This window comes from Salvelinus namaycush, chromosome 1 (assembly GCF_016432855.1).
Source record: "Salvelinus namaycush isolate Seneca chromosome 1, SaNama_1.0, whole genome shotgun sequence".
NCBI lineage: Eukaryota > Metazoa > Chordata > Actinopteri > Salmoniformes > Salmonidae > Salvelinus > Salvelinus namaycush.
In genome coordinates, this window is record NC_052307.1 from 42,773,671 (window position 1) to 42,800,069 (window position 26,399).

Consider the following 26,399-nt stretch of genomic DNA (forward strand, 5'->3'; position numbering starts at 1 on the left):
AGGCGAGACCCAGATGCAGACACAGGAGGCAGATGGTTAGAGTCTTTGTAGTTTATTTATAATCCAAAGGAGTAGGAAAGAGTGGTCGTGAACAGGCAAAAGGTCAAAACCAGATTCCGAGTCCAAGAGGTAAAGAGTGGCAGACAGGCAAGCATGGCATGTCAGGGAAGGCAGAAGGGTCGGGCAGGCGGGTACGGAGTCCAGAAATAACAGGCAAGGGTCAAAACCGGGAAGACTAGAAAAAGATAATAGAAAACAGGAGCACAGGAAAACACGCTGGTTGACTTGAAAACATACAAGACGAACTGGCACAGAAAGACAGGAAACACAGGGATAAATACACTGGGGAAAATAAGCGACACCTGGAGGAGGAGACAATCACAAGAACAGGTGAAACAGATCAGGGCTTGACTCTAGATTAATTATCTGATCCTTTGATTTGGGTGGAAAACATGTCAGTTCATGCTGCGAGAGCTCTGACAGGTTGAATGATGTCCTCTGGAAGTTTTCATAATTACTGTGTAAGTCTATGGGAGGGGGTGAGAACCATGAGCCTCCTAGGTTTTGTATTGAAGTCAATGTACCCAGAGGAGAACGGAAGCTAGCTGTTCTCTGGCTACACCATGGTGCCCCCCTACAGAGTGCTGTTGAGGCTACTGTAGACCTTTGCAAAATAGTGTATTTTAATCAATTATTTGGTGATGTAATTATATTTTGTATAGTTTTATCTAAAAATAATAACTTTTTAAATGTTTTACCATTTTTATTTGTATGAAATTCACTGAGGATGGTCCTCCCCTTCCTCCTCTGAGGAGGGTCCACTGACTGACGTGTATGTGGAACTGATAGATGCATACACACACTACATGTCAATGTTTTTTAATGTATGTCTTTTGACTGTAATGTATGTTTTGTTATATGACTGTCGTTAGGTGACTAGCTGTCAAAATTGACATCTGCTAATGGGGATCTTAATAAATCAAATCAAAACCTATGGTGTTTACTTTTTTTTGTTCACCTGAAATTATGTTTTAGTAATAATAGCCTACTTGTTCCGAAAATGTCTTGACATATGAGTTAGCTTACTTATACGCTTTGAAATAATGTGAAATAGTGTTGATACATTGAAGTTAAGTGTTTTTAACTTGTTTTAATTGTTAACTTAACTATTATTCAAGATGAACTAGTGTTGCTATTGATAAATCACAGATCACAATCCTGCAATAAAGAGGGGAAGGGAACCTGTCTTTAATTTGTTTGTTTCTCTGTTTTCTCAAATGCACATTACCTTTTTGTTCGGTCATAAGCCCTCCAATTCGTTTTACTTGATTGTCACAATATTTTGGATATTAGCCTTGTAAACCCATTTTGCAGCTGATAATGGCATGCAACGCCAATGCATCCATAGACCTACAGCAGTGGTTCCCAACTCCTTAAATACCCCCAACAGCACACATTCTTGTTGTAGCCCCGGACAAACACACCTGATTCAAATCATCAAGTTGACAAGTTGAATCAGGTGTGTTTGTCCAGCGCTACAATAAACTGGGTAAATTGGGGGTACTCGAGGACCGGAGTTGGGAACAGCTGGCCTATAATATGATGGCATTAGCCTTATGGGTATTTGCAATGCAGCCCTTTACTTTGTGCATCTGAAGCAGAGAATAGCTCAATTAACTCACATATTGTTTACATATTGTTCAGTTACAGTACCAGTCAAAAGTTTGGACATACCTACTAATTCAAGGGTTTTTCTTTGTTTACTGTTTTCTGCATTGTAGAATAATAGTGAAGACATCAACACTATGAAATGACACATATGGAACCATGTAGATACCAAAAAAGTGTTAAACAAATCAAAATGTGTTTTAGATTTTAGATTCTTCATAGTAGCCACCCGTTGCCTTGATGACAACTTTGCACCCTCTTGGTATTCTCTCAACCAGCTTCATGAGGAATGCTATTCCAACAGTCTTGAAGGAGTTCCCACATATGCTGAGCACTTGTTGGCTGCTTTTCCTTCACTCTACGGTCCAACTCATCCCAAACCATCTCAATTGGGTTGAGGGTGGGTGATTGTGGAAGCCAGGTCATCTGATGCAGCACTCCATCACTCTCCTTCTTGGTCAAATAGCCCAACATAGCCTGGAGGTGTGTTTTGGGTCATTGTCCAAATGATAGTCCCACTAAGCGCAAACCAGATAGGATGGCGTATCGCTGCAGAATGCTGTGGTAGCCATGTTTGTTAAGCTATGCCTTGAATTATAAATAAATAACTGACAGTGTCACCAGCAAAGCAACCCCACACCATCACACCTCCTCCTCTATGCTTCACGGTGGGAACTACACATGCGGATATCATCCCTTCACCTACTCTGCGTCTCACAAAGACACAGTGGTATGAACCAAACATCTCACATTTGGACTCATCAGATCAAAGGACAGATGTCCACTGGTCTAATGTCCATTACTCGTGTTTTTTTTGTTGGCCCAAGCAAGTCTCTTCTTATTATTGGTGTCCGTCGTAGTGGTTTCGCTGCAGCAATTTGACCATGAAGGTCTGATTCACGCAGTCTCTTCTGAACATTTGATGATGAGATGTGTCTCTTGAACTCTGTGAAGCATTTATTTGGTCTGCAATCTGAGGTGCAGTTAACTCTAATGAATTTATCTTCTGCAGCAGAGGTGACTCTGGGTCTTCCTTTTCTGTGGCGGTCCTCATGAGAGCCAGTTTCATCATAGCGCTTGATAGTTTTTGCGACTGCGCTTGAAGAAACTTTAAAAGTTATTGAAATGTTCCGGATTTATTGACCTTCATGTCAAAGTAATGATGGACGGTCATTTCTCTTTGCTTATTTGAGCTGTTCTTGCCATAATATGGACTTGGTCTTTTACCAAATAGGGCTATCTTCTGTGTACCACCTCTAACTTGGCTCAAACACATTAAGAAGGAAAGAAATTCCACAAATTAACTTTAAAAAGGCACACCTGTTAATTGAAATACATTTCAGGTGACAACCTCATGAAGCTGGTTGAGAGAATGCCAAGAGTGTGCAAAGCTGTCATCAAGGCCGCAGGATTTTTGGTAACTACATGATTCCATATGTGTTATTTCATAGTTTTCAGGTATTAATTATTATTCTACATTGTAGAAAATAGTAAAAATAAAGAAAAACCCTTGAATGACTAGTTTTGATTTGTACTGTTTGTTGTTGAATGCTGTTGAATGCCGAAAGCTGAACTCAAACAAATCAATAAACCGAGAGACCTCGGTTTATTGTTTTTGTAAAGCTGACAGTGTTTTTATATACTTTCATTTTATGTTGGCTCTGTTGGGCTTAGTTGCTGTGAGCGCTGCTGTCTGTCCAGGGATCCCTCCAGATTCTTCAGATATGGAGAGACACGGAAGCCCAGATAGCCTAGCTGGCACGGCGGTCTCAAATGGAGATCACTATTGAACATTTCCAGCGCTGCAGGAGCTGTGTTTACTTTGCTTTGTTCCGGGACAATGTGGACCGCGCTGACTTTCAGCGTAGCAACTGCTTGCTTGCGCAGGACTACAGAAGCAAAGTGGCTGCTCTTTGCAAGCAAGTAGCAGAACTACACCAACTACTTTATATTTTTCATCCACCCCAGAAGCTGAACGCCGCTCTGGTCTGGTGGAAGTTTCGCCGCCGTGTTGGCTCTCCACAGCCAACTGGCCGGTGCTCAGCAGGTTCCATAACTGAAGAGGTCTCCTACTTCCCTGGAGAACGGAGCTGTTATCGACCCGATCAACTAGCCATGGAGATACGTCCCTCACGGTGGAAGTCGAAGAAAGCGTGCTCTGGCAATGGTGGTCTCCTTGGAGATGTTGAGCTCGGACTTGACACAGACCAGAAACGGCTTTGTGTATCTGGTATGTGATTTCATAGGTTCCAGAGGTTCCAGCACCTTCTTCTTTTGGGGCTTCCCATTCAAGATCGGATCTGGAGGTACCTGCATCTTCGTCCTCTGTTCTGTCTCCCTCTCCGGTGGCTTCTACTTCGGGTTCAGATCCTCGCAGCTCTCACCCTCATCAGACCATGAGGCTCCCTGATGACTGGCACATTTAACATCGCCAGCTGTCATCATAAGCAGGTCTATGGTGGGAAAGATCTTGGTTCCTAAGGCAAAAACCATGTGCTACCCAGGAGTATGAGTACAGGACATCACAAGGCTGCTTATGACTGTTCTACAACAGATGCCTGGAGCTGACACTGTCATAGTCCATGTGGGATCAAATGACATCAGGAGGGCTAGCTCAGAACATCTGAAAATTGATTTTAAAGAAATTATTTTAGCATTAAAAGACTCCATAAAACCGCCTATAATTGCAGGTCCAGAACCATTGTTGGGCCGCGGGTGTGAAAGATTCAGCAGGCTACTGGCATTACACATCTGGCAAAAATATTACTGTAGCTCTGCTGGAGTCACATTTATAGATAACTTTGACACCTTCTGGAAACAGAAGATACTCTACAGGAATGACGAAGTACATCCAAATCATCTTGGGTCCTGGAATATATCCACGCATTTTGAGGCTGCGTTGAAACAATGACTTATCAATGACCCAAAACCAGCTCAGTTAATCCCTACCATTGTGACAATGAGTCGTCATAATGCTGCATCAAATGTACATTATCCTAGTGGAGTTGGCAGACACAATGTAAGTAGCTTCATTTATGTCCCCCTAATTGCCTTGAATATCTCTGTTGATCCTACAGCTATTGTATGCAGTAACCATGAGCCTATGAACCTGACTTACACTGTTAGCACTGAGGCGGTGTGCCCTCGTAGGAAGACCACTTTGTGCAGCTTACCCTGCACTATCAGCTCCAATATAAATAACATGAGCATGTCTACTTCCCAGTAAAGCAATAAAAACAATCAAGCAAGCCAGAAAAGTGCTAAAAATAGCCCAGGTAGCCTGAGAAACAAGGTCCATGAAGTCAATAACTTGCTTGTAACAGATGACATTCATATTCTGACTATCTCTGAAACTCACTTAGATAATACCTTTGATGATACAGTGGTAGCATGGTTAAAACATTTACCGAAAAGACAGAAATGCCAACGGGGGTGTTGTTGCGGTCTATATAAATAACCACATTCCTATAAAGCTTAGAGATGATCTAATGCTAAATACTGTTGAAGTAATATGGCTACAGGTTCATCTGCCTCACCTAAAGCCCATTCTTGTGGGAAGCTGCTATAGACCACCAAGTGCAAACAGTCAGTATCTGGATAATATGTGTGTGAAATGCTTGATAATGTATGTGATATTAACAGAGAAGTATATTTTCTGGGTGATTTAAATATTGACTGGCTCTCATCAAGCTTCCCACTCAAGAAAAAGCTTCAAACTGTAACCAATGCCTGCAACCTGGTTCAGGTTGTCAGTCAACCTACCAGGGTATTTATAAACAGCACAGGAATGAAATCATCAACATTGTTGTGACGTTGCTATCGTTAACTTCTTGAGAATATAGGGGGCGCAGTTTCGCATTAGCATAAATTGCTCTCCAGATTAAACTGCCTAGTACTCAATTCTTGCTCGTACAATATGCATATTATTGTTATTATTGGATAGAAAACACTCTCTAGTTTCTATAGCCGTTTGAATTATGTCTCTGAGTGGAACAGAACTCATTCTACAGCACTTTTCCTGACAGGGAGTGAGATTTCAGAAATCTTGGCCTCTGGTCCCAGGTCAGTTTTAATGTCCCTGTAAATGCTATGAGGATACAAACACTGCCCACGCCTTCCTCTAGATGTCAGTAAGAGGTGACAATTTGAATGGAGTCGATTGCGCAATCAGGGCCTGTATAAAAGAGCACAAGGCGGAAGTAGCTTTCTTTTCTTCCTGCGCCTGACGCACGATGGACGTCGGGACTGGCCTCCTTCCAAGCTTTGGTTTAGGCACTTCTATATCGCCGGTCATGTTTTTACTCGTTATAGGTGTTAAAAACATCATACGGTAGTTAATTTAAACCGTTTTATAACAATTTATATCCGTTTAGTGCGATTTTGAGGCATTTCTTTGTGACGCACTTTGAAGCGCTGGGCACGTTTCCAGTACCGGTCGAACGTTAGTGGCCATTTCGACGGGACAAGAGGACATCTTTCGACCAAAAGACGATTAGACCCGAGAAAGGATACATTGCCCAAGATTCTGATGGAAGATCAGCTCATAGTAAGAACTATTTATGATGATAAATCGTTGTTCTGTTGAAAAATGTTAAACGCATAAGCCGCCATTTTTTTTGGGTAGCTTCGCTTTGGCGAACCCTGTATTGCACAGTAAGGATAATTTTAGAAATGTAATTCAGCGATTGCATTAAGAACTAATTTGTCTTTCAATTGATATCCAACTTTTATTTTTTTTGTCAAGTTTATGAATAGCTTTTGATAAAAATAGGTGTCTTTCCAACATGGCGCCGGGCAGATTGCTTGAGTAGTTGGACACTATTTCCATTGTGTAAGCACGATTTGTGCCGCTAAATATGCACATTTTCGATCAAACTCTATATGGATTGTGTAATATGATGTTACAGGAGTGTCATCGGAAGAATTCTGAGAAGGTTAGTGAAAAAATTAATATATTTTGGTGATGATAACGCTATCGCTCTTTTAGCCTTGAATCAATGCTCGGGTAACGTTTGCACATGTGGTATGCTAATATAACGATTTATTGTGTTTTCGCTGTAAAACACTTAGAAAATCTGAAATATTGTCTGAATTCACAAGATCTGTGTCTTTCCATTGCTGTGCGCTGTATATTTTTAAGAAATGTTTTATGATGAGTAAATTGGTAATACACGTTGCTCTCTGTATTTATTCTAGTCGAGTTGTGATGGTGGGTGCAATTGTAAACTATGATTTCTACCTGAAATATGCACATTTTTCTAACAAAACCTATCCTATACAATAAATATGTTATCAGACTGTCATCTGATGAGGTTTTTTCTTGGTTAGTGGCTATTTATATCTTTATTTGGTCGAATTGGTGATAGCACCTGATGGAGTAAGAAACTGATGGAGTTAGAAAAGTGGTGTCTTTTGCTAACGTGGTTAGCTAATAGATTTACATATTTTGTCTTCCCTGTAAAACATTTTAAAAATCTGAAATGGTGGCTTTATTCACAAGATCTGTATCTTTCATTTGGTGTCTTGGACTTGTGATTTAATGATATTTAGATGCTACTATTTAATTGTTTAATTGTTAATTGTGTCCACAGGTGGGGGTTGTGCTTACAGCCCAACACCGTGCAGGACGTTTGGCATTTGCCAGAGAACACCAATATTGGCAAATTCGCCTTTGGCGCCCTGTGCTCTTCACAGATGAGAGCAGGTTCACACTGAGCACATGAGCACATGTGACAGACGTGACAGAGTCTGGAGACGCCGTGGAGAACGTTCTGCTGCCTGCACCATCCTCCAGCATGACCGGTTTGGCGGTGGGTCAGTCATGGTGTGGGGTGGCATTTCTTTGTGGGGCCGCACAGCCCTCCATGTGCTCGCCAGAGGTAGCCTGACTGTCATTAGGTACCGAGATGAGATCCTCAGAGCCCTTGTGAGACCATATGCTGACACATGCACATTTGTGGCCTGCTGGAGGTCATTTTGCAGGGCTCTGGTAGTGCTCCTCCTTGCACAAAGGCGGAGGTAGCGGTCCTGCTGCTGGGTTGTTGCCCTCCTACGGCCTCCTCCACGTCTCCTGATGTACTGGCCTGTCTCCTGGTAGCGCCTCCATGCTCTGGACACTACGCTGACAGACACAACAAACCTTTTTGCCACAGCTCGCATTGATGTGCCATCCTGGATGAGCTGCACTACCTGAGCCACTTGTGTGGGTTGTAGACTCCGTCTCATGCTACCACTAGAGTGAGAGCACCGCCAGCATTCAAAAGTGACCAAAACATCAGCCAGGAAGCATAGGAACTGAGAAGTGGTCTGTGGTCACCACCTGCAGAATCACTCCTTTATTGGGGGTGTCTTGCTAATTGCCTATAATTTCCACCTTTTGTCTATTCCATTTTCACAACAGCATGTGAAATTTATTGTCAATCAGTGTTGCTTCCTAAGTGGACAGTTTGATTTCACAGAAGTGTGATTGACTTGGAGTTACATTGTGTTGTTTAAGTGTTCCCTTTATTTTTTTTGAGCAGTGTATATTGTCCCAAAGTCCATTTATTTGATGTTCTGTAGTTTTGGGCTGTAAACTCTTCCTAAGGCACACAGACATTCCAATCTCTCACATTAGAGACCAGAAAGGAGTTGGTTTGCTGCCTTATAATTTACGATGGGCGTGAGGTCATAACCCCCCCCCCCCCCCCCATCAATCCCTCTATTCCTCTCCCCCTCTGCGGGAGGGAGAGATGTCTCTGTAAAACTGTGATCCACTGTAACCTGATCCTCACAGGCCAGTCATCACAGTCCCCCTCTGGTGGTTTCAACTTGGAAGGATCCTGCAAGTTGCAACACACCATAAGAATGACCATCGGATGTCCTGGTTTGTGGATCATCATAGTAGTCCCCCCCTGGTGGTTTAACCTGGTAGGATTTCTGCAAGCTGCCGACCACCACCAGAATGGACAGGGGAGGTCCGGGCTGTGGCTCGCCGTTCCAGACCCATTATCCGGTTGTCCAGGCTAGTGGATCTAGGCAGTAACTTAGGCAGACGTTAATACACTCAGGCAATACATCATTACATTTGTTCCCCAAATGAGCGGTGTCCTGGCACTAACTGGTGGCTGTATCGGGAGCTGGTTTGTGGCTTTATCACTTCCTAAGTATCAAAGCGAATGAAACAAAAATGAATAAAAAGACAAATAAAAGATATACAAAATATAGCTACCACACCTTAATCATCTAATTTGTACTACGTTCTATATACATCCAATGTCTTGGCTAAATGACTCTATCATGGCATTGTCTCTCATGTCATGTCTAGGGCGATCCTACTTGAAGGTGGGTAGTTAAGGCACTTGGAAAAATGGCACCCTGAATGACAAAGCTTTAATTGGGGACACTACAGGGCTGACCTAGCGTACTCTGGAGAGGAGGCTGGGGATGCTGTGGATGGGCCCACTGATGCGGTTTCAGGATCGATTGCCAACTTTCCAAAAATCGGGGTCACTTCCAACCCACTGGTGTTCCAAGTATCAGACCTCATTAGGTCTTCCATTGCACGTGTGTGCCTGTGTACATAGTAGGTGCACACTCCAAGGGAAATAAGACCAATGATCATGGTAACAGTTAGGATACTGTCCGGTACGTCCAAGAACAGGTGACAGACCAATATTTTGCTTGTAGTCAGTCGGGTCAACTAAAAGTGCCTCATTCAGTACATTAAGATCAACAGTCATCTGTCCCTCGTACTGGATTTGGTTATGTATGACTCGTGGTAACTCAAGGGAAAGCTTAGCAAAAGTTGGGCATTTCAATATCTGTGTCTATCCTGTCATCAGGAAGTTGGTATAGAGCGAGGTCATCTATGTGGATAATCACCCCCTCTGGTTTTTCACAAAAACAGTCTGGTTGGGGAAGTGTCATTTTCCATCCCGTCATGTTCTCGAATGGGGTTAATAACCTTTTCTCAATAGGGGGTGCTGTTTGCACTTTGTAATAATTTCGTTCCCAAATTAAACTGCCTCGTACTCAATTCTTGCTCGTACAATATGCATATTATTATTACTATTGGATAGAAAACACTCTCTAGTTTCTAAAACCGTTTGAATTATATCTGTGAGTAAAACAGAACTCGAGTTGGAGCAATTTTTCTATGAGGATGTGAGAATGCTGAATTCTGCAGGCTGTTCTGAGGTCGGTTTATTAATTTGCCTGTCTTCTATTAGTTGAGATGCACTGCATACGCCTTCCCCTGGATGTCAGCGAATAGTGAGAATTGAAATGGAGTTGCTAGGCAGAACTGAGAGCTTATAAATGGGCTGGCAACGTGGGGTACCCCCTTTCTTCTCTTCGCCATGACGCAAAAAGGACCTCAGGATGTCGTTCTAGAAAGCTCCCGTTATAGCCCTTAGATATATCCGGCTCTGTTTTTATTCGATATAGGTGTTAAAGACATCATAATGTTGTTATTTTAAACCGAGTTATATCAGTTTATATCAGTATATTGCGATTTTCGGGTATTTATTTGTGCTGCGTTCTAGGGACTTGGGCACGTCTGGCCCACATGACTAATGTTTACTGCTAATTCCAACGTTGAAGGCGACAATCTACAACCGAGCAACGATTCTTTTGGAAAAAGGACAACTTGCCCAAGATTCTGATGGGAGCTCATCAAAAAGTAAGAACTATTTATGATGTTAATTCGTTGTTCTGTTGAAAAATGTAAAACTCCTATTCCGCCATTAATTTCGGTGCGGTCTCGCTTTAACGCACGCTGTATGTCGTAGTAACGTTAATTTAAAAAATCTAACACAGCGATTGCATTAAGAACTAATGTATCTTTCATTTGCTGTCCAACCTGTATTTTTTAGTCAAGTTTAGGATTAGTTACTGATTAGATTAGGTGCCTCTCCCAAGATTTCTCCCGACATATTGTTTGCATTTTGGCTACTATTCTCATTGTATAACCACGATTTGTGCCGCTAAATATGCACATTTTCGAACAAACTCTATATGTATTGTGTAATATGATGCTATAGGACTGTCATCTGAAGAAGTTTGAGAAGGTTAGTGAAAAAATGTATATCTTTTGCTAGTTTATTCGTTATCGCTATTGTTGGCCTGAATCAATGCTGTTGTGTGGTTGGCTATTGTAGTAAGCTAATATAATGCTATATTGTGTTTTCGCTGTAAAACACTTAAAAAATCTGAAATATTGGCTGGATTCACAAGATCTTTGTCTTTCATTTGCTGTACGCTGTGTATTTTTCAGAAATGTTTTATGATGAGTATTTAGGTAATTCACGTTGGTCTCTGTAGTTATTCTAGTTGCTTTGGTGAGAGTTGTGATGGTGGCTGCAATGTAAAACTATGATTTATACCTGAAATATGCACATTTTTCTAACAAAACATATGCTATACAATAAATATGTTATCAGACTGTCATCTGATGAAGTTGTTTCTTGGTTAGTGGCTATTTATATCTTTATTTGGTCGAAATTGTGATAGCTACCTATGCAGGAAAAAAATGGTGGGAAAAAAAAGTTGTGTCTTTTGCTATCGTGGTTAGCTAATAGATTTACATATTGTGTCTTCCCTGTAAAACATTTTAAAAATCAGAAATGATGGCTGGATTCACAAGATGTGTATCTTTCATCTGGTGTCTTGGACTTGTGATTTAATATATTTAGATGCTAGTATTTACTTGTGAAGCTATGCTAGGCTATGCTAGTCAGCTTTTTTACTGATGGGGGTGCTCCCGGATCCGGGATTGTGTGCAAGTAGAAGTTAATCCCATAGACCTGTTGCGTGTGGCTCTGATCGCCATCAGTACCCGTGGGAGTTTGAGGTCCCAATCTTTGTGGTTCGCTGCCACATATTTCCTCAAGATTCTGACAATTGTCTTGTTGCTCCTTTCTACTCTGCCGGAGCTCCTAGTGTGGTACGCGATGGGGAGTTTAGCTTTGACTCCCAGTTCGGTCATTACAGCTGCCGAAAAGTGGGTTCCTCTGTCGCTGTCCACGGTTTCTCCTTGCAGACCGAAACAACTGAAAATGTGGTTGATCAAAAGAACGGCCGTGGTTACCGCTGTGTAATTGGTTGAGGGCAGGCCCTCCACACACTTTGTGAATGCGCAAGATACTTGTTGCCTCTGGCTGACCTGGCAACTGGGCTGAACCAGCCGATCTGGGTCGGCCCAGTTGCAAGGGTGCTCTGCGAAGTGGCATGGAGGGTTGAAACTGGCAGCAAACTAGACACCCCCTTATGTATTGTGCCACGTCTTGTTCCATGTGAGGCCAGTGGGCCACCTGTTGCAATAGGCCAGTGGGCCACCTGTCGCAATGTTTCACATGTAGCCTTGACCCCCCTATGGCCTCCACATGGCTCGTCGTGGGCATGAGCTATCATTTTCCCCCTCAGTTTTTTAGGAACCAGCCACCTTCGTGTGGCATCAGTTTCTGAAACAGAAACCAATAGGCCATTGACAAGTGTGAGGTGCTATTTAGTTGCGTACAGTGAACGCATGTCGCGTGAGCCTGCCAAAGCCAGTTCGGACACTGGGTGATTGACAGGATTAGACAGGAAAGCCATCAAAGTGGCGAGGGACTCATCTTGGTGTTGCATTACTACTAAGGTCACCATTCAGGAATGAATGAGTAAGCAACACATGTTCATGCGAAGATGTTTCCTGCGGTGCTACATGGCTACGCGTTACCGCAGACACCATGGCCGCCTCGATGATCATTGCATCTTGGGAATTGACACCCAAGGGGTGCCGTGAATTGCACCAGACTTTGCCATGCTGCCGACATGGTCGTTGCCAAGTTTGTCACAACCAGGTGATTTGGAGTGACTTTGTTCCAATACACCTGTATGTCGTGTTTGGTTATGAGGTCATCGCAAGCTAGAAAGAGCTCTTTGTTTTTCCCTTCTTTGCTACTTGATGTGGTCATGTGCTTTTGTTTCCAAAAGAGCAAGTGGCGTAAAAAGGTGAGTTTGGCGTAGTTTGAGTCGGTGCAGGTTGCCAGTTTTGACAAGTCGTGTTTCACCGCCATTTGCAGTGTGACAGGCACACTGCGAACTGGTTGGTCTTGTTGCCTAGCTGAAATTGAAGCGGTTTGCACGGAATGTAGTTGTGCCATATCAATCCCAGCTTGCAAGTGGTCTAGATGACAGTAAGAACAGCCATCCACAAATTCCATGGGCATGCCAAGACACACGTTCTCTTCGAAGTAGTGATGGTTCGAAGGCAATGGCGGTGCTATGTCACGTGGGGGTGGTGCGAATTCGGTTTCATCGTCACCACAGTATTTTTTTGCGTAGTTGACTACTACATCATGGCTCTGCAGTGTCATCAGCCAAGCCGCTATTCTGCTGTTGTGTACAGCACCCTCACGGGCTGGTGACATGTTTCTATGATCACCGTTTGTCCGCCGACAGAACTGGTGAAGTGTTTGACCACCCAGACTATTGACACCAGTGCTTTTTCTCAGTCTGAGTACTTGTGTTCAGCAGGGTTGAGTGTTTTGCTTGCGTAAGCAACCACACGTTTGTCTTGGTCGTATTTCTGGTACAACCCAGCACTAAGGCATTGCTCTGAGAAACCAACTTCCAAAAATAAAGTCTTGTCTTTGTTGGGGTATACCAGGAAGGGTGCCTCGCAAAGCAGGTTTTTCAAGGAAGTCACAGATTCATCGTGGGTGCGATCCCAAATGAACGCAGTCTCTTTCTGAAGAAGATGGGTCAAAGGCGTTGACAAGTCAGCGTAGTTTTTGATTAACCTTTCTAGCCCAGGGTTTCCGCTAGCGGAACACCCACAACATTCCGCTGAAAAGGCAGCGTGTAACTTTCACACATTAAAACAAGTCCAATACAGCAAATGAAAGATAAACATCTTGTTAATCTACCCATCGTGTCCGATTTTTATTTATTTTTACAGCGGAAACTGTCACGACTTCCGCCGAAGTCGGCCCTTCTCCTTGTTCGGGTGGTGTTCGGCGGTCGACGTCACCGGCTTTCTAGTCACCATCGATCCATTTTTCAGTTTCGTTTTGTTTTGTCTGTATTATACACACCTGGTTTCAATTCCCCCATCATGTTCCCTATTTAACCCTCTGGCTTTCATTTCTGTTTTGTCCGTGGTTGTTTGTGCGTTAGCTGTTGTGGTTGATACGTGTATGTATCTGTTTATTTCCATTTGTGGAAATTGTGCATTAATTTTGAGTAAATCACTGTGGTTTCGCTCAACACCTGTGTCCTGCGTTTGACTCCGAAAATTCTCCGCACACAACCCTGACAGAATCACGGACCATACTTCAAATGGAGTCAGCAGGCGCAGCCAGCCCTTCTCTCCAAGTAGAGGAGCAGGTTCAACAGCACCATGTTGCATAGTTTAGGGACAGCCATGGATCGCGTGCTGCAAACTATGGACAGATGGGAGAGAGGAGGTCTCCCAGTAAATCATACCCCAGCACCAACACCCGCACCTCCACCTACACCACCATCCATCCCTCCACCGGTCGGAACCAGTGGAATTCGGCTCTCGCTCCCAGGAGCGTATGATGGAACAGCAGCCGGGTGTCAGGGTTTCCTCCTACAGCTGGAGCTATACCTGGCCTCTGTTCATCCGTCCCCTTCGGGACACGAGAGGGTGGGCGCCCTCATCTCCTGTCTGACTGGTAAAGCCCTGGAGTGGGCCAACGCCATCTGGGGAGGAGAGGGATCTACCCGAGATAACTATGATGACTTCTCTCGCCGCTTCCGGGCCGTCTTTGATCATCCACCTGAAGGGAGAGCGGCGGGAGAGCGATTGTTCCATCTAAGGCAGGGGATGAGGAGCGCTCAAGATTTCGCCTTGGACTTCCGTACTCTGGCCGCTGGTGCGGGATGGAATGAGCGGGCCCTGATCGACCACTACAGGTGTAGTCTACGAGAGGACGTTCGTAGGGAGCTAGCCTGCAGGGACACCACTCTCAACCTGGACCAGCTGGTGGATTTATCTATCCGGCTGGATAACCTGTTGGCCTCCCGCGGGCGTCTAGATCGGGGTCCGCACATTCCATTACCCAGCTCCTTGGATCCAACCCCTATGGAGTTGGGAGGGGCTGCTAGGAGGGAGACCGGAGGGGGAACCACTCCATGTACCAACTGTGGACGCAGAGGGCACACTGCTGTCCGGTGCTGGGGTGTTTCTCCTGGAAGTCGAGGTAGCAGGCGGAGCACTGGTGGGTCGTCTCAGGTGAGCAGGCACATAACTCACCCAGAGCCTTCTGTTGCACACATGTGGTTATCTATAGAATTTCCTGAGTTTTCCCCACATTCCCAGCATAAGGCGCTAGTAGATTCAGGCGCAGCTGGGAACTTTATTGACCGCTCTTTGGCTCATAGCTTAGGGATCCCTATTTTTCCGGTTGATGTTCCCTTCCCTGTACATGCCTTAGATAGTCGTCCTTTGGGGTCGGGGCTGGTTGGGGAGGTCACAGCGCCCATCGCTATGAGAACACGGGGGGATCACGAGGAGAGAATTAGTCTCTTTCTGATCAACTCTCCTGCGTTTCCTGTTGTGTTGGGTCTTCCCTGGTTGGCCTCTCATGATCCGATTATTTCGTGGCAACAGAGGGCTCTCAAGGGATGGTCCTGTCAGTGTTCAGGGAGGTGTGTAGGTGTTTCCTTAGGTGCCACTACGGTGGAAAGTCCAAACCAGGTTTCCACCATGCACATTCCTCCCGAATATGCCGATTTGGCACTCGCCTTCTGTAAGAAGAAGGCGACTCAATTACCACCCCATCGACCGGGGGATTGTGTGATAGATCTCTTGGTAGACGCTACACTTCCCAGGAGTCACGTGTATCCTCTGTCACAAGAGGAGACGGTGGCTATGGAGACATATGTCACCGAATCTCTGGGACAGGGATACATTCGGCCTTCCATCTCACCTGTCTCCTCGTTTCTTTTTCGTGAAGAAGAAGGATGGAGGTTTGCGCCCGTGTATTGATTATCGCGGATTGAATAAGATCACGGTAAAATACAGTTACCCGCTACCACTTATAGCGAGTATGACCGAGTCATTACACGGGGCGCGCTTCTTCACAAAATTGGACCTCAGGAGCGCTTACAACCTGGTGCGTATCAAGGGGGGAGATGAGTGGAAGACAGCATTTCAGCACCACTTCTGGGCATTATGAGTACCTCGTCATGCCGTACGGGTTAATGAATGCTCCATCAGTCTTCCAATCCTTTGTGGATGAGATCTTTAGGGACCTGCACGGTCAGGGTGTAGTGGTGTATATAGATGACATTCTAATATATTCCGCTACACGCGCCGAGCATGTGTCCCTAGTGCGCAGGGTGCTTGGTCGACTGTTGGAGCATGACTTGTACGTCAAGGCTGAGAAATGTCTGTTCTTCCAACAGTCCATCTCCTTCCTAGGGTACCGCTTTTCAGCGTCAGGGGTAGAGATGGAGAATGACCGCATTTCAGTCGTGCGTAATTGGCCGACTCCAACCACGGTAAAGGAGGTGCAGCGGTTTTTAGGGTTTGCTAACTACTACCGGAGATTTATCCGGGGTTTTGGGCAGGTAGCGGCTCCCATTACCTCACTGCTGAAGGGAGGACCGGTGCGACTGCAGTGGACAGTTGGGGCGGACAGGGCGTTTGGTCACCTGAAGGCTCTGTTTACCTCAGCTCCCGTGCTGGCTCATCCTGATCCTTCCTTAGCATTCATAGTTGAGGTGGACGCGTCCGAGGCGGGGATAGGGGCTGTGCTGTCTCAGCGCTCGGGTACGCCACTAAAACTCCGCCCCTGTGCATTCTTTTCGAAGAAGCTCAGCCCGGCGGAGCGAAACTATGATGTGGGGGACCGGGAGTTGCTGGCTGTTGTCATGGCTCTAAAAGCGTGGAGACATTGGCTTGAGGGGGCAAGACACCCTTTTCTCATTTGGACTGACCACCGCAATCTGGAGTACATCCGGGCGGCGAGGAGAATGAACCCTCGCCAGGCAAGGTGGGCCATGTTTTTCACCCGTTTTGATTTCACCCTTTCCTACAAACCAGGTTCCCAGAACGTTAAGGCAGACGCACTGTCCCGGCTGTATGATACAGGGAGAGGTCCTCAGATCCCACTCCCATCATTCCAGCCTCTCGCCTGGTGGCACCGGTGGTATGGGAGGTGGACGCGGACATCGAACGGGCGTCACGTTCAGAGCCCATTCCACCTGACTGTCCAGCTGGGCGTATGTACGTTCCGTTTGATGTCCGCGATCGTTTGATCTGTTGGGCTCATACGTCACCCTCCTCTGGTCATCCTGGTATCGGTCGGACGGTGCGCTGCCTTGCGGGGAAGTACTGGTGGCCCACCTTAGCTAAGGACGTGCGGGTTTATGTGTCCTCCTGTTCGGTATGTGCACAGTGCAAGGCACCTAGACATCTGCCCAGAGGGAAATTACAACCCCTTCCCGTTCCACAGCGACCGTGGTCACACCTATCGGTGGATTTTGTGACGGATCTTCCCCCGTCACAGGGCAACACCACGATCCTGGTCGTTGTGGATCGGTTTTCTAAGTCCTGCCGTCTCCTTCCTTTGCCCGGTCTCCCTACGGCTCTACAAACTGCGGAGGCTCTGTTCACCCACGTATTCCGGCACTACGGGGTGCCTGAGGATATAGTGTCTGATCGGGGTCCCCAATTTACGTCTAGAGTCTGGAGGGCGTTTATGGAACGCCTGGGGATCTCGGTCAGCCTTACCTCAGGTTTCCACCCCGAGAGCAACGGGCAGGTGGAAAGAGTCAACCAGGATGTGGGTAGGTTTCTGAGGTCCTATTGCCAGGACCGGCCGGGGGAGTGGGCAGCTTACATCCCCTGGGCGGAGATGGCCCAAAACTCCCTCCGCCACTCCTCTACCAACCTATCCCCATTTCAGTGTGTGCTAGGTTACCAGCCGGTCCTGGCACCATGGCATCAGAGCCAGATTGAGGCTCCTGCGGTGGATGAATGGTTTCGGCACTCAGAGGAGACTTGGAACGCTGCCCATGTGCGGTTACAACGGGCCATCAGGAGACAAAAGGCGAGTGCCGACCGCCACCGCAGTGAGGCCCCGGTGTATGCACCGGGGGATCGGGTCTGGCTCTCGACCCGAAACCTACCCCTTCACCTGCCCTGCCGGAAGCTGGGTCCGCGGTTTGTGGGGCCATTTAAAGTCCTGAGGAGACTGAACGAGGTTTGTTATAGGTTACAACTCCCCCCTGATTACCGTATTAATCCCTCGTTCCATGTGTCTCTCCTCAGGCCGGTGGTGGCTGGTCCGCTCCAGCAGTCTGAGGTGCGGGAGGTCCCTCCGCCCCCTCTTGACATCGAGGGGGTCCCGGCGTATATCGTAAGGGCCATCATGGATTCTAGACGTCGGGCGAGGGGCCTTCAGTACCTCGTGGAGTGGGAGGGGTACGGTCCGGAGGAGAGATGCTGGGTACCGGTGGAGGACATTCTAGATCCATCCATGTTACAAGAGTTTCACCGTCTCCACCCGGATCGCCCTGCACCTCGCCCTCCGGGTCGTCCCCGAGGCCGGTGTCGTCGCGCTGCTGGAGCCGCGTGTCAGGGGAGGGGTACTGTCACGACTTCCGCCGAAGTCGGCCCTTCTCCTTGTTCGGGTGGTGTTCGGCGGTCGACGTCACCGGCTTTCTAGTCACCATCGATCCATTTTTCAGTTTCGTTTTGTTTTGTCTGTATTATACACACCTGGTTTCAATTCCCCCATCATGTTCCCTATTTAACCCTCTGGCTTTCATTTCTGTTTTGTCCGTGATTGTTTGTGCGTTAGGTGTTGTGGTTGATACGTGTATGTATCTGTTTATTTCCATTTGTGGAAATTGTGCATTAATTTTGAGTAAATCACTGTGGTTTCGCTCAACACCTGTGTCCTGCGTTTGACTCCGAAAATTCTCCGCACACAACCCTGACAGAAACAAAACATATATTTATATTAGATCACCACCAAATCCAAAAAACACACAGCCATTTTTCCCAGCCAAAGATAGTCACAAAAGCAGAAATAGAGATAAAATGAATCACTAACCTTTGATAGTCTTCATCAGATGACACTCATAGGACATCATGTTACACAATACATTTATGTTTTGTTCGATAATGTGCATATTTATATCCACAAATCTCGGTTTACATTGGCGCCATGTTCAGAAATGCCTCCAAAATATCCGGAGTAATTACATAGAGCCATGTCAAATAACAGAAATACTCATCATAAACTTTGAAAGATACATGTTTTACATATAATTAAAGATACACTTGTTCTTAATGCAACCGCTGTGTCAGATTTTAAAAAAAAACTTTACGGAAAAAGCATCCCATGCAATAATCTGAGACGGCGCTCAGAAATACACAACATTTCTCCGCCATGTTGGATTCAACAAAAATACGAAATTACATCATAAATATTCCCTTACCTTTGTTGATCTTTCATCAGAATGCAGTGCCAGGAATCCTAGTTCCACAATAAATCGTTGTTTTGTTCGATAATGTCCATTACTAGTGTCCAATTAGCTACTTTTGCTAGCACGTTTAGTTCACATGTCCAAACGCTGGCCCGTCCAGGCGAACTCGGACGAAAACTTAAAAAAGTTATATTCCAGGTCGAATAAACTGGTCAAATTAAGTAGAGAATCAATCTTCAGGATGTTGTTATCATATATATCCAATAACGTTCCAACCGGAGCATTCGTTTTTGTCTACAGAGTAATGGAACACATGGCCATATCATGACTAGCGCGCATGACCAGGAACTAGCATTCTGCCAGACCACTGACTCAAATAACTGCCATCCGGCCCCACATCACACTAGAGGCTTCATTCCACGTTCTACTGACTGTTGACATCTAGTGGAAGGCGTAGGAAGTGCGAACAGATCCATATCTTACTGGGATGTGAATAGACGATGAGTTTAACATCAACCAGCCCCAGAATTTCGAACTTCCTGTTTGGAAGTTTGCCTGCCATTTGAGTTCTGTTATACTCACAGACATAATTCAAACAGTTTTAGAAACTTCAGAGTGTTTTCTATCCAATAGTAATAATAATATGCATATATTAGCATCTGAGACAGAGTAGGAGGCAGTTCACTATGGGCACGCGATTCATCCAAAGTGAAAATGCTGCCCCCTATCCCAGAAAGTTAATTGACGGGCGTAATTACCAGCATATCGATACCAGCATATCGCCGATATCATACAGGTTTTCATCAGGTGGTGACGGCACGTCAACGATGGGGGAATCATCTGCAGTTACCTCACAAGAGTGTACCTCACATGCAGGAGGAGATCCGTTATCGTCCTCCGTGACAATGTGGTATATCAACAGCTGGTTGTCAGAATCGACATCCAGCCTGAACGTCGATGTGCCGTCAAGTGGCAATATGGGAGTTATTGCAAATGCTTTTGACGGACAAATAAAAAGCGTACCACCCTCGCAACATAGGTCTAGGGAGGACGGAAGAGGCCCAATCACCGGAACAACAAGTTCAAAATAATGGATGGAGTAATCAATCGATGTTCCTAGCTGAGTGTGCTGAGGAATGGAAATATCTGCTTGAGTTAGATTCTGTACCAGGAGATAAGTGGAACAAGCGTTTATTTCCAACAGCGGGTTACCATTGACAGTTAGCTCCAAGTTGAATAGTCGCGGAGAGGGTTGGAAGAATGCAGTGGTGCCCTCCATCTGGTAGCAGGGCGCCAGGTTCAGTCTTACAGAGACCTCTGTGGTTCTTGCCGGAATCACCATGGTAGACTCAGTTATCACCTTACAAGCTTCAGGAATAGTCTGCCCAGATTCCATTCGCACCAGGTCGAAAGACAAGACATGTTTGGCTGGCTGCGCCAAAGACCAAAGAACTTGGTGTATGGTATCGAGTTTAACACCCAATCTTACCAAAATGTCAGCCCCTCAGCTAGGCCTACACATAATGTCAGAACTGGACCCGCAGCTAGAACGTAACTACGTGTTTTAAGTTTTTATTATGGTTTAAACAGAAGGTGCCGTGAATTTTGGGCCTGCTCTGAAATATGTGATAGTTGGTTTCTAACCGTGTTGGACAAACTGAGTTTGGTGCCAGTATGTATCAGTATGCATATGACATCAGTCAGAAGGATATCTTATTGATTGATGGACGCTGACTTGATGGCTGACTTTTGTCTGTTTGCAATACGTATAAACAGTGATGAACCATCACCAAATTGACATGCTGAAATTAACACCAACGAGCAATGGAGAGGAACCACTATCACTGCCCGGCCATCCCGAGTTCAACGGGCCAGTCAATTGGGCATTTCTGCAGTATATTAGAGCATGTCAAATTCTTGATGGTAAATGCCCATTGTAAGACAATGCAAATGGATAGCCATGCACCTAGTAATCTGAATGGGTTACCAGGAGCACATTTTTAAAATGTTTTTTTTAATGCCTTTAGTGGGTGCAAGGGGTCCATGGCCGAGTAGAGAGCACCCCCTAACCGTGCCCATCCAATAGGGTGGGATTTTGCCATTTTAGATGTTTTTCAAAAAATATTTTAAACGAGTGCCACTTCTCTCTCATTCTCTCTCAAACTGCAAGCTACTCAGGCCCAGAAGCTTGAATATGCATATAATTGGTAGATTTGGATAGAAAACACTCTAATTTTTTAAATCTGTAAGTCTGTGAGTATAACAGAACTGATTTGGCAGGCGAAACCCCGAGCACAACCATCCAGGGAATTTTCTTTTTGAGGTCAATCTGTTTTCCATTAGGTTTCTATGGCAAGGCCGTTTTAATAGACATATCCTTGCAGTTCCTATAGCTTCCACTAGATGTCAACAGTCTTTAGAAATTGGTTGATGTTTTTCTTTAGAGAAATGAAGAAGTAGCCCTGTTATTTTCCTGTGTCACTCCAGGTGCACTCTAAAATTTGGTGCGCACGACCTAGAACATATTTTCTTTATTTTCGTCCGGTATTGAACGCTGTTTATCCCGTCTTAAATTTTATCGATTATTTACGTAAAAAAATACCTAAAGTTGTATTACGAAAGTTGTTGGAAATGTTGTGACAAAGATTACAGGTAATTTATGAGAGATTTTGTAGTCATGTAGCGTGAGTTGGAACCGGTGTTTTTCTGGATCAAATGCCCCAAATAAATGGACATTTTGGAAATATAACGACGGAATTATTCGAACAAAAGGACCATTTGTGATGTTTATGGGACATATTGTAGTGCCAACAGAAGAAGCTCGTCAAAGGTAAGGCATGAATTTTATCTTTATTTCTGAGTTTTGTGTCATGGCTGGCGGGTTGAATTATGATTGTCTGTCTTTGTTTGATGGCGTGCTGTCCTCAGAAAATAGCACGGTTTGCTATCGCTGTAAAGCATTTTTGAAAGCTGACACTGTGGCTGGATTCACAACAAGTGTAGGTTTAATTTGGTGGGATTTCATGAAAGTTTAATTTTTATAGTATTTTTTGGCGCTCTGCCATTTCACCGGATGTTGTCAAATCGATCCCGCTAAAGGGATTTGATCCATAAGAAGTTTTTAAGGCATGTTTTGTTATTTCGGAAAAAAAGGAAAATCGACGTCAAAGTTGGCTCTTTTACAATGGGGGTCAATGGGAGAGAATTTTTTGTTTTCCCCAATTTGTGGGTGTGGTCAAGGGGAATTCCATCTTATGATGTGAATATCGACTCGGTGTGTAGTTTAGTGATTTAACCTTAATCCAGTCTTAAATATAATATAATTATGAACCTAAATTTACAACGTCTAGATTAGGTCTAATCTAAGAGTAGTTTAAACCATGTTGGTGCAACCCACCCTAACAGTGTAGGTTACATAGCAGATCTAAGGTTGTGCTAATGGTTAAGATTTAGGAAAGGTAACTGATGTTGGATATGTACCACGGGCGGCTGGTGGCACCTTAATTAGGGAGGGCGGGCTCATAGTAATGGCTGGAATGGATTAAATGGAATCAAACACATGATTTCCATGTGTTTGAGCCATTCCATTCACTCCATTCCATAATTTTTCATTTTTATGAGCTGTCCTCCCCTCACCAGCCTCCTGTTATCTATACTAAGGATACATAATAGTTGAGCTCTGATATAAATAGGCCTGCCAGTCTGTGAGACTTTTTTTATAACAACATCAACATTACAGTTCCTAAAGTAGGGTATGGTCACACTGAGACGCATGAACAATGATAAAATCATATATGACCTAGTCATTGCGCGTTTTTGTTGTTCAAAAGTTAAAATAATCTCGACTTCTTTTGGAGTTGCATATGTTCAAAGGTGGACATATTCTACATGGTTTGTCGTAAAATCACGGCCATTTGTCTTTCATCCGGCAACAGATGACTCCCATTGAAAAAGCATTGGCTACATCCAGAATTTTCCGACACAAAATCTTAACGGGCCACCCATAGGATAGTAAGAGACGGAGAGAAAGAGGTTGAGTGTAAGAGGGTTAGAGGTAAATGAAGGGAGAGAGAAAGATTAAGGAAAGGGGGGAACAGAGATAGAAAAAGGGTGTGTGTGGTGTGTGATAGAGATTGAGTTCCAGATAGAGGTACAGTATATATTTATCCTAATATATTTGTCCACTGTGAGTATCTTACATCACCAAAAGCTGTTTATGTTTTTCTCTCTCTAATTTCCCTTCTATACCTCCCTTCTTATTCTTCTTTCTCGTGACTCTCACACCATGTTTTTTGAGGGAGGGGGGTTAATTACCTTGTGTGTTAATTGTGAATAATCAGCTCACACCAGCCACCAGAGGCCACGGCAACTAATTGTCTCAAATAAATTACTGAACCTTTATTTCTCCTTTCTGTGAACATGTATGTACAGCTTTTCACTGAACCCTTGTCAGTCAGAGCTGGTAGGCTGGCTATTTTGTTGTTGTTCAATCACTTTGTTCTGCAGCTGAATGGTTGTTGCTCTTGTGTTTGTATTTGTGTATGTGTACAGCACGTGGATGCATGTGTGTATGTATGCATGTCTCATGCTGGTGTGTATGTTCTCTTCCAGGTGGAGTGTCCTAGGTCAGAGTGTTTTGAGTCTCTATCTGCCATGGAGCTGGCTGAACAGATCACACTACTGGACCACATCGTCTTCAGGAGTATCCCCTATGAGTGAGTCTGTCACCTCATATCCTAAAGTGATGATGTCATTTCTTGTGATGATCTCATATCAGTATGTGTTGTTTCTCTGTCAGGGAGTTCCTGGGGCAGGGCTGGATGAAGGTGGATAAGTCTGAGAGGACTCCCTACATCATGAAGACCAGCCAGCACTTCAATGATGTGAGTTTGTGTGTGTGTGTGTGTCTTTACTTTATTTGGAGGCCTCCCACTGGGCAAAAACTGGTTGAATCAACTTGGTTTCCACATCATTTCAACCCAAAAAAATCAATGTGATGACATTGAATCAACTTGGAAAACTGATTGGACTTGCAAAAAGTCATCAACGTAAGGGCAGTATTCCCCACCCCAAACTTTTAACCTAAATCCAATGACATGGTGACATTTTTTGTTGATTTCACGTTGAATTCAGGTTAGTTGACACCTGAACCAAATGTAAATCAAAACTAGACGTTGACCTCACGCCTCTACGTGCCACTACTCCTCCAAACAGATTCTAAAAAAGAAACTCTTACTAGCCATTAAGACCAAGAACTTTGGTTTTGTGTAGAGGTTGACAAACATGTTTACCTGTTGTGTAATATTTACCTAGTTACATTTTTGTAGATTCGTTTTTTTGCTACTTATTATGAAGAAAAAATACATCTGTTTAACTTTGGTGTAAACTAAAGGAGTGTGTTTTGAATTATTTTTGTTGTATTAATGCTATCTAATCTCTCAGACTAATATTATTCTGTTTGTCCTGTGGGTACCTTTGCCACTGTTCCACCCCTTGTGTGTTGCGCTGTCATGGTGTATTTGTTATACAAATCCACCACCTTAAAATGCATAGACTGATAATGGGTGGTTGACCATCAAACTGAAATAAATCGCCAACTCCTCACAGATGTATAATTAACAAAATGGCCCTGGAGTTCAGTAGTGCAACATTCTGTGCTAGAGGTCGACCGATTGTGATTTTTCAACACCGATACCGATTATTGGAGGACCAAAAAAAGCCGATACCGATTAATCGGACGATTATTTTTTTTTTTAAATTTGTAATAATGACAATTACAACAACACTGAATGAACACTTATTTTAACTTAATATAATACATCAATAAAAATCAATTTAGGCTCAAATAAATAATGAAACATGTTCAATTTGGTTTAAATAATTCAAAAACAAAGTGTTGGAGAAGAAAGTAAAAGTGCAATATGTGCCATGTAAAGAAGCTAACGTTTAAGTTCCTTACTCAGAACATGAGAACATATGAAAGTTGGTGGTTCCTTTTAACATGAGGCTTCAATAATTCTAAGGTAAGAGGTTTTAGGTTGTAGTTAATATTGTATTTATATGACTATTTCTCTCTATACCATTTGTATTTCATATAGCTTTGACTATTGGATGTTCTTATAGGTGTAACGCTCGTCTAATGCCTCCTCCTCGGACGAGGAGAGGTGAGAAGGATTGGACCAAAATGCAGCGTGTGATGAATACATAATGAATTTTAATAATAATAACGAAGACGAAAATATACTTGAACAAACTACAAAACAATAAATGAAGTCAACAGACCTGAACAAACGAACTTACATAAACACGAAGAACGCACGAACAGGAACAGACTACATACACGAACGAAAACGAAACAGTCCCGTGTGGTGCGACATACACACACGGAAGACAATCACCCACAAACAAACAGTGTGAACAGCCTACCTTTATATGGTTCTCAATCAGAGGAAACGTCAAACACCTGTCCCTGATTGAGAACCATATAAGGCTAATTACCAATGAACCTAAACATAGAAACACATAACATAGAATGCCCACCCCAACTCACGCCCTGACCAACTAAACACATACAAAAACAACAGAAAACAGGTCAGGAACGTGACAATAGGCACTTTAGTATTGCCAGTGTAACAGTATAGCTTCCGTCCCTCTCCTCGCCCCTACCTGGGCTCGAACCAGGAACACATCGACAACAGCCACCCTCGAAGCATCGTTACCCATCGCTCCACAAAAGCCGCGGCTCTTGCAGATCAAGGGGAACAACTACTCCAAGTCTCAGAGCGAGTGACGTCACCGATTGAAACGCTATTAGCGTGCACCCCGCTAACTAGCTAGCCATTTCACATCGGTTACACCAGCCGAATCTTGGGAGTTGATAGGCTTGAAGTCATAAACAGTGCAATGCTTGAAAAACAGGGAAGAGCTGCTGGCAAAACGCACGAAAGTGCTGTTTGGATGAATGCTTACGAGCGAGCTGCTGCCTACCATCGCTCAGTCAGACTGCTCTATCAAATATCAAATCATAGACTTAATTATAACATAATAACACACAGAAATACGAGCCTTTGGTCATTAATATGCTCGAATACAGAAACTATCATTTCGAAAACAAAACGTTTATTATTTCAGTGAAATAGGGAAGCGTTCTGTATTTTATCTAACGGGTGGCATCCATAAGTCTAAATATTCCTGTTACATTGTACAACCTTTAATGTGATGTCATAATTACGTAAAATTCTGGCAAATTAGTTCAACGAGCCAGGCTGCCCAAACTGTTGCATATACCCTGACTCTGCGTG

General features: G+C 44.3%; 1 protein-coding gene across 1 annotated transcript in view; it reads left to right on the forward strand.

Annotated features, from left to right (window-relative positions):
- rasgrf2b (Ras protein-specific guanine nucleotide-releasing factor 2b) overlaps positions 1 to 26,399 on the forward strand; it is a 247,634-nt gene that overhangs the window by 199,397 nt on the left and 21,838 nt on the right. Inside the window, exons 23-24 of the mRNA XM_038988743.1 lie at positions 23,710 to 23,813; positions 23,897 to 23,981. Of these exons, the coding sequence (XP_038844671.1) occupies positions 23,710 to 23,813; positions 23,897 to 23,981 (189 nt within the window). The remainder of the gene's footprint in view (positions 1 to 23,709; positions 23,814 to 23,896; positions 23,982 to 26,399) is intronic.